At 46.7% G+C, this 8,159-nt stretch overlaps 2 protein-coding genes across 3 annotated transcripts; one reads left to right on the forward strand and one right to left on the reverse strand.

Moving 5' to 3' along the window:
• The first annotated feature begins 221 nt into the window (after nt 1-221).
• On the forward strand, nt 222-3,726 carry pdzk1ip1 (PDZK1 interacting protein 1). 2 transcript variants are annotated; one of them, XM_016663255.1, is made up of 5 exons: nt 222-706; nt 1,799-1,922; nt 2,104-2,169; nt 2,646-2,705; nt 3,155-3,726. In XM_016663255.1, exons 1-5 carry the CDS (start codon nt 622-624, stop codon nt 3,219-3,221), a joined length of 402 nt encoding a protein of 133 aa, XP_016518741.1. In that variant the 5' UTR covers nt 222-621; the 3' UTR covers nt 3,222-3,726. The 2 variants fall into 2 exon arrangements, with proteins under 2 accessions (XP_016518741.1, XP_016518740.1); XM_016663254.1 differs by having other exon boundaries at nt 225-706; nt 2,101-2,169.
• Nucleotides 3,727-4,013: 287 nt separating this feature from the next.
• Nucleotides 4,014-7,318, reverse strand: LOC103155052 (multiple PDZ domain protein-like). The gene is made up of 4 exons (XM_007576577.2): nt 7,065-7,318; nt 6,547-6,647; nt 6,238-6,361; nt 4,014-6,157 (listed from the first exon to the last, which is right to left on the reverse strand). The coding sequence occupies exons 1-4, from the start codon at nt 7,098-7,100 to the stop codon at nt 6,011-6,013; spliced, it is 408 nt and encodes a 135-aa protein (XP_007576639.1). The 5' UTR covers nt 7,101-7,318; the 3' UTR covers nt 4,014-6,010.
• Between the last annotated feature and the right edge of the window lie 841 nt (nt 7,319-8,159).

An 8,159-nucleotide genomic window follows, 5' to 3' on the forward strand; every position in this document is an offset into this window, starting at 1 on the left:
TTGGTCTGGAATTTTTTTTTTTTTGTCTATTTTTAGCAACTAGAACCAGAAAGACGGAGCTCATATATTCTGCCGGCATCAGATTGGATGGTTTTTAATGTTTCATATAAATATGAAATTTTACTTCCGATTTCTAGAAGGTCGAGTAAAACAATCGCTCTGCATCTGCAGCTCAGGAACTGCAGCAGGTTTTAATTCCAGCTTTGAACTGAAATATTTTTCCTGATTTGGAGCAGAAATGTTCGGATGTTAATCGATCCCAGTCTTATTTCCGCTCATCCGCACGTGTTTCCACGCCCTCTGATACCAAACCGGGCTCGGTTCCGGTTCAGTAAACGTGATGATGCCGTTATGGTGCGATAATGTGGTTGCCTTGACAACGGGCCGCAGGTAGCCTGAAAACCATCCTAAAAGCGTCTCCGGTTTTCTGCAGGTAAACTTTGTGCAGAGAAGCTGCGACTCTGAGTCGGTTTCTAGCAGGAATTCGGCTCCGGTTCTGGTTCTGGTTCCGGTTCTGTGGCCGCAGCAGCACGTCGGGCCGAGGCAGTGGAGCAGATAACAGCCCGGTTACAGATTAACAGAAATGGTCCGAGCTTTGGCAGGAACACCTGCAGCTCTCAGATGTTTGTTTCAGACGCCGAGATGGGAAGAACCGAACTGACGTCCTGCGTGCTGGTTCTGGTCGGAGCCGCGGCGGCCCAGACAGGTAGGCTGCTTTACCTGGACAGGTGGCCGGGAGAAAAGCTGCGGGGCGGGATTCAAACGGAGGTTCTGAGATCCAATCCGGTAAAAAATGATCTGAAGTCTAAAGCAGGAAACAGTTTTAGCGTTAAAATATAAAAAAATGGAATAAAAATTAAGAAACTTTTGTTTTTAACCAAAATATTTAAACGCAAAGTTTTAACGTAACTTTGATCCAGGAAAAATCTTTTCCGTTTATTATGATCATATAACAATAAACCGATCAGTCATTAATCTGTTGAACCAGGAACATAACAACTAAAAACAGAATATTTATGGGGTCCAGTTTGTAAAATTACACTGTAAAAATTAACAGCAATAATTTGGTTAATTTAGCCTTTCATAGAGAAAAACCTGCGAGTGTTGAGTTTTCAAAAACACTGAATATTCAAAAACTCACCATGTTATTCCTACTTTTATAAATGTCAGTTCCAAGCTAAATATTTCATTCACAAACATAATATTTAGCTAGGAAGTTGAATATTTGCATCTAAGCTAAATATTTAGCTCCAAATTAAATATTTAATGTTTAAATATTTTGATCCAAACCAACTTTAAATTCTGCTTACTAAATATCTAGATTAAAACTAAATATTTATTTTCCATACTAAATTAAACATTTAGTTTAGTTGCAAGTTGACTTGCCGATAAGTGGAAGTGGAATATCAAAATAAAAGCTGAGTTTTGTGGAACTCTTAAACTGAAGAGTCGCTAAACGTTTAGATTTTTCTTCGTTTCCTGTCAAAGGACGGGCTTTTACTTTGAAAACTAAATGTTTAGTTTGCTGTTGATTTTTTACAGTGTAGCTGAACCGTCCCCCTGTAGATCTTTGGTTTCAGGAGTTAAACTGCAGCAGATCTATGAACAGATTTAAAGCAACCAGATCTGCTGCTGTTCACCCTGGAGTTCTGGCCACAGGTCAAAGGTCACCAGCCAGCAGAGTTCTGGTCAGCAGAACCGGTTCCAGAGAAACCGGGTCAGAACCGCCGCTGCGGTACCGCTCCACTCTGATTGGCTAACCATCATGACCCTGGTGACCTCTGACCTCTGCCTGCAGACCAGGCCGGCCAGTCGGAGCGGCTGCTGCCCCAGTGGCTGACGGGGATCGTCGCCGTCTGCAGCTTCCTCCTCCTCACCTTCATCGCTGCGCTGGTGAAGAAGGTCTGGTGCGAGTCCAGCAGGTGAGTCACAACTTGTCTTCATCACTTCATCTTCATCGCCTCTGTGGAGCACAAACAGACAGCTGAGGCCCAGTTTGATTGGACTAGACCACTTTTAGCAGGGCAATGTTTCAGATGAAGCCGTCTGCTGATTGATCAGCATGAGCTGAACTGTGTGTGTGTGTGTGTGTGTCGTCAGCAGGAGCTCCAGCGTCGACGCCGCCTTCGCTGAGACCAACCCGTACGAGAGCAACCTGGACGGCCTGAGGTGAAGCCTTCAGTTTGCTACCAGGCGGGTTTACCGCCACCTGCTGGCTAAAAGCGGCACAGCAAGAAAAAACTCTAAAGAAGTTAAACTAACTTCTTTAGTTAGTTTAGCTAACGAGACACTTTTAGCTAACGAGACACTTTTCTAATTTAGTTCATTTTAGTTACTTCTTAAAAACTATTTTAATCAAAGTTTTTATTTTACTTAATAAAATGTTTTTTTCTTCTGTTTGTGATTTTATTTGTTTTTATTGAGCTGATAAGTTTATAACTTTATTCATTAAAGGAATTTAGAGAAATATTTTTCCTACTAAAATATCAGAAATATGAAAGGAAAGCTGAATATCTGCCTAAGATCCTCTGGTCGGTGGTTAGTAGCGCCACCTTCAGCCTCCATCCTGGTCCAAGTGAACCGACCCGATCTGGTCCCGTCCAGATGTTTCATGTTGGACTGATCCGACCCGGTTCTGTTTGCAGGCCGAGGAGCAGCCTGGAGTCGGAGAAGGGGAAGTACGAGACGCGGCTGGACCTCGCCAGGTAGGAACCGGAGACGAGTCGCGGCAACCTGCGCGACTCGTAGAGACTAGAGACCTGGAGAACGGTCAGAACCGCAGCAGAACTCTGGGATCAGAACTTCATCAGAAGAACTAAAAAACAAAATGACTCCAACTCTAGTCATAGTCCAGAGAGGGAAGATTCATTTGGTAATTGATTCAAATGTTGGAGACCCAGCAGACCGGAACCTGTCCAAAGGTTTAAAAGCTCTCTGAGGAGATGACCGGATCTCCTGCTCCAGTTCTGACCAGCATTCCTCCCTTGGAGAAAACCAGGCTGAGTTATTAGCATTAGCAACTTAAAACATGGCAGGAGTGAATGGAAGCAGCTGAAAATCCCATTTTTCTAACCAGTGTGTTTTACATGTGAAGCCTCGGCTGCTCGTTACTCAGAAATCTGGAGCTTTGAAGCTGACTGTGTTTGTGCTGCAGGGCCAGAGACGGCAGCAACGTCTACGACAACGTCATCACCGCCGAGGAGAAATCTACGGCCATGTGAACGGCCAGCAGGCGTCCCGTTGGCTCCAGCCTTCCTTAAATCAGAGTTCAATCACGTGATCCTGGCCAAGAGACCAGTAACCCATAGCAACCAGATCCCTGTAGCTGTTCCTTCCTGTCCAGATCAATCAGTTATCTGAGCTGTTAATGATTCACCGTTCAGTGAAAACATGGTGAAATGTTTCTGTTCTGTGTGAACCTGACAAATGTTTGTAATAAATTGTTCTGATCTGACTCCCGGCGTCTTCCTGAACTTCACAGCATCCAGCACCGCAAGTCCTGTACAGCAGAGATAAAACGTCCCAGTCAAAGTCCAGACCTGAGTCAGCAACTGAACAAGAATGATTAATCAAGGTCATGTTTCCTTGTAAACCTTTAAATATCATTTTTATCACCAACTATAAAATCTGCAGGACTTTCATCTGAATTCAGTTTCACTTCCTTTCAGGAGATTAAAAGAAAAATAAATATTTTAAATTCATCTCAAAATTGCAATCAAGAACAAACAAACAGAATATTGATAAAAATATCAAGTGAAGCGATGAAGAGTAAAACGACCAAGTGTAGCGGTTCTGGTCCAACACCAGATTTACTGGTCAGAACCAGTTAGCTTACGGTCGTTTCTGAGCTGCTGCAGGTTAAAATGTTTCTCTAATCCTAAATATAAAATAATTCCACATGAAAATATTTTGTTTGAAATATTAGTTTGAACAGAAAGTTTAAGATTTAATCAAATGACAGAATTAATTTAATGCAAAGTGAAGCAGCTTAAAGTTCATGTTTGCTCCCGATAAACAGAGAAAGTCTCACTTCATTCATCTTTACTCGTTTTTCAACTAATCATTTAAATCTGACCATAAATCAAAAACATTTTCCAGAATCCTTTGACAACATGACATGGAACTAAAACCGACCCGTTTCAGGTTCTGATGGCACAAAGTGGCAACAAAAACACACAAATCTGATCATTTCCAGTGGAATCAACAAATAAATTAAGACAGAATATTTGTGCACATGACTTGATATGTTGATGTCTGCAGACTGTTTTCCCTTTAGCTGCGCTCTGCTGCTATGCTAACAACAAGTTAGCTTTGGCTTCTAAGGAATTATAAACATTTTAATAAATCTTCCTAAGCAATTCTATATTCAGAATTAAAATTTCAGTGTTTCAGACTGATAACAGTAAAATGTAAAAGATTGGCCAGTTTAGCTACGAAGCTAAATTTCAATCTTGTGAAATATTAAACATTGCTCTTTAAATGTTTTGTGAACATTAAATTAGAAACTTTTACCTCACAGATTGAGTTTGAGTGGAGATGAAATTATGCTAAGCTATAAAATTGAGCATATTTGTTCAACCAAGAGCTAACTGAGCTAGCCAAGCTAACTGAGCTAATGACATCTTGCTCAATCTGCCCTGGCTTAGTTTTGTTCATTACGGACAAAGCTAACACGTTAGCACAGATCAGATGAACAAAACACCCAGGTTTTAAAGCAGCTGACAGAAGTTCAGCTTTAAACTCCAATCGTGTCGCATTAAGCTGCAGTCATGACATCAAAGTGAAGATAAAAACATTTCTAAAGCCTGAAGAAGGTTTAAAATGTGGAGATGATTTTACCAGGAGCCGATTCAGGAGCAAGACGAGGAAAAGTTCAGCAGCATCAAATAAAGGCTGCAGGCGGTTCAGCAGGTTCAGTTTCTCAGAGGAAAACTTCAAGCTGCTCTGGAACGTTTGGCCACCATCCCATCTCTGCTCAGCAGGAAAAACGGCCGGGAATGTCCCAACTACACCTGAATGTTTACTGGAAAACTGGGCTGGTTTTCTGGGAAGTTGAAATCCAGGAAAACCTTCAGGGAGTTCAGAGCAGCCGAGTTTCTCCAGATCCGGTAGATCCGCTTCTCTGGGTTTGGAAGTTTATTTCGGGATCATGAGGAACATCAGTCTGCAGCTTTAATATGGACGTGGAAGACGCTGCATCTGTTGTCAAGGCAACGAGCACCATGCCAACAACATCCTGAGAGCCGTCTCCATGGAGACGGACAAACAATAACGCTCAGAGAAATCATAGAAATGTATCAACTCCATAAAACAAAGTAACAAATTGATGAATGGCACTTTGGACCCGGAACAGAACCAGAACCGAAACATTTGGGTCGCCTGACGGCAGGAAGCCAGCTGGACCCGCAGAACCAGAACCAGAACCGGGACAGGAACCAGAACCCAAACCAACTTTTTCTTGGCTTTTCAGAACTTTTGAGGCTTTTCTGTGGCCTGGTGTGACATCATGGTTGCCGACCAATCAGACGGCTCCGTGCTAAGCTGTGGTGCTAGCATCACGCTGCTGCATGCATTGACACTGGGAACACTGGGAACACTGGGGAAGTCTGAAACATGCCGGGAATGATCCGGACAGAACCAGAACCTGTCAGGAGAAAGGTTCGACCCGAGGAATGAGAGGCGTCTCCATGGAGACATGGTTGGTCCGTTCTGATGATCGGACCGGGTGACCCGGGTCCGATCCGAGCGTTCCGGTGGAAACGAAGCGAACCTGCAGGAGGACAGGCTGCAGTCCCCACTCCGACCACCAGGCGGCAGACTGCTGGGCGCCAGGCGGCGCTCCGGTTCCAGAACCAGACAGGAAGTTGTTCCACTGAGAAGCTGCAAAGGAAGCTGCGCATGCAGCAGCTGGCGAGGCGCCTGATGGGCGGAGCAGGAAGTGAAGACGACGGCCTGCAGAAGCAGAGCCGCTGTTGACCCGAATGACGGCGGAGACATGGGGACGTCCAGGTTAGGACAGGACGTCCAGAGTGACCGTCCCTCTCTGCTTCTTCAGGATGGTCACTGCTTGCTCATGGGTCACCGCCTGCAGACTCTCACCGTTCACCGACAGAATCTGATCGCCACGCTTCAGACGCCCGTCCACCGCCGCCGCGCCCTGAGACACGGAGACACAGGACGGTCAGGACGGACAGAGGCAGAGGTTCTGAGGCGACCCACGGACCGGCCGGTTCTGACCTTACTGAAGACGGTCTTGACGTAGATGGGAAGGTCTCCATGCGGACTGCCGAAGCCGCCAACGATGCTGAAGCCCAGACCCTCACAGCCTTTCTCCAGAGTGATGCTGCGGGGCCGAGGACCCCTGGGGGCAGAGGTCAGAGGTCAGCTTACCTCCACCTGGGTGTGTGTGTGTGTTCTCACTCTGACTCGGTGTGTGTGTTCTCACTCTGACTCGGTGTGTGGGTGTGTGTGTGTGTTCTCACTCTGACTCGGTGTGTGTGTTCTCACTCTGACTCGGTGTGTGTGTGTGTGTGTGTGTGTTCTCACTCTGACTCGGTGTGTGTGTCGGTGCTGGCCGTCAGACTGGAGCTGCTGGTCAGACTCTCCACCTGAGAAGCGATGGCGCTGATGTTGGTGTCGGCCACCACCTAAAGACAGCAGACGGGTTTCAGGTCCGATCAGAACAGGTTCTGATCGGACCTGAAACCCGACCTGAGAAGGGAAGGGTTCTGACCGGGTCAGGGCCAGACAGAACCTCCCCAACAAGACAAAACAGGAAAGCTTTAAATAGACCAGGAGTCATGAACCAAGGCCATGTCTGGACCTGGAACCGTCTTCGGTAAACGCTCCAGTTGGACCGGAGCCACTGTAAAGGTTCTGGTTCTAAAGGTTGACCGATCCGGACACAGGCCCGGTTCTAGCTGCTCTTCACAGCCTCTAACTTCTCGGTGAAAATGACATGAGCGCTGGACCAGAACCTGGGTTGTACTCTCTTTTCACCATGACCAGAGGTGGTACCGGTTCTGACCCGAGGAGAACCTCGGGTCAGAACCGGAGAGGCTCACCTGCAGGCTGATGTTCCCGTAGCTGTTCTTCAGCATGGCGACCACCTCGCTGTGGGTCAGTCCGTCCACCGGCTGTCCCCCGACGCTGACGATACGGTCCCCCACCTGCACAGACACAGAACCTCAGGCCAACAGAACCGACCCGCCTGCATCCACCAGAACATCAGGCCAGGTTTTCAGAACAGAATCAGACTGAAGTCCAGAACCCGGGCCAGCCAGTACCAGAGCCGTCAGGAAGATGGACCACCAGGAAGAACCTCTGAGGCTCTGTGTTGTGGACTGGGAGGTTTCATCACGGTTCTGGACGGAGAGTACCACCAGAACTCTAAAGGAGTTCTACCAGTGCCTAGAGCGGACAGGAACCAGAACACCAAGACTGAGTTCTAGCACCTCAACCAGAACCACTGATGTTCTCCTGCTTCTGGAACCCAACAACCAGGAACATCAGTGTGAGAACTGGAGGTCCAGGTGGGATGTGGTCCAGACTGGATCAGAACCCAAGTGCAGAACATCCCAGTGAACAGCTGGTTCTGACTGAACAGGTGAACTGGGATGGAGCTCTGTCCCGCTGATGGTCCACCTGGAAGACGCTCAACGTTCCCTCAAGGACAGAGGTGCGTCTCTTAGAACCGGAGCAGAACAAACCCGATGGAACAGGTGGAACCTCCCCATCCCAGGCGGACCAGTACCAGCGGTACCATTTGGATTCTTTCTGTATTTCTTTGCAAATACTTAGAGACAGACTTGCCAGCTACCAGAGCTGTGAAAGCTGCCAAACCTCGTTTCAATGTTAAACTCGCCTTCAACATTGAAATCTCTAATTTGTCCCTGTGACAGAAATGTTGCTGTGCCGTCATCCAAGTGAAAACGTCCTGACATTGTTCAGAAACAGAATTTCTGATCTTAGATTGCTTCCTCTTTCCAGCGTGGAGCCAGTGGCTCCTCCAGTTTGCAATGCAACCTTTGGAGATTTAGAGCCGGTGTCCCTTAACGAGTTGATAAAACTGTTAAAAAGTTAAAGTCTTCTTCATGCCCTCTGGCCTCCGTTCCCAGTAGGTTGCTCATACTAGGGGTTGCACCAACTAGTCGACTAGT

The sequence above is a fragment of the Poecilia formosa genome, unplaced genomic scaffold (assembly GCF_000485575.1).
Source record: "Poecilia formosa unplaced genomic scaffold, Poecilia_formosa-5.1.2 Scaffold410, whole genome shotgun sequence".
Lineage (NCBI taxonomy): Eukaryota > Metazoa > Chordata > Actinopteri > Cyprinodontiformes > Poeciliidae > Poecilia > Poecilia formosa.

Excerpts from the sequence above, each read along its gene's own strand:
- pdzk1ip1 (XM_016663254.1), top strand. The coding sequence starts at position 622 with ATGTTTGTTTCAGACGCCGAGATGGGAAGAACCGAACTGACGTCCTGC. Across the intron at positions 707-1,798 it reads AGCCGCGGCGGCCCAGACAG|ACCAGGCCGGCCAGTCGGAG; the intron begins GTAGGCTGCTTT and ends CTCTGCCTGCAG. Across the intron at positions 2,706-3,154 it reads ACGCGGCTGGACCTCGCCAG|GGCCAGAGACGGCAGCAACG; the intron begins GTAGGAACCGGA and ends TTTGTGCTGCAG.
- LOC103155052 (XM_007576577.2), bottom strand. The coding sequence starts at position 7,100 with ATGCTGAAGAACAGCTACGGGAACATCAGCCTGCAG. Across the intron at positions 6,648-7,064 it reads ACGGGAACATCAGCCTGCAG|GTGGTGGCCGACACCAACAT; the intron begins GTGAGCCTCTCC and ends TGCTGTCTTTAG. Across the intron at positions 6,362-6,546 it reads GACACACACACCGAGTCAGA|GGGTCCTCGGCCCCGCAGCA; the intron begins GTGAGAACACAC and ends CTCTGCCCCCAG.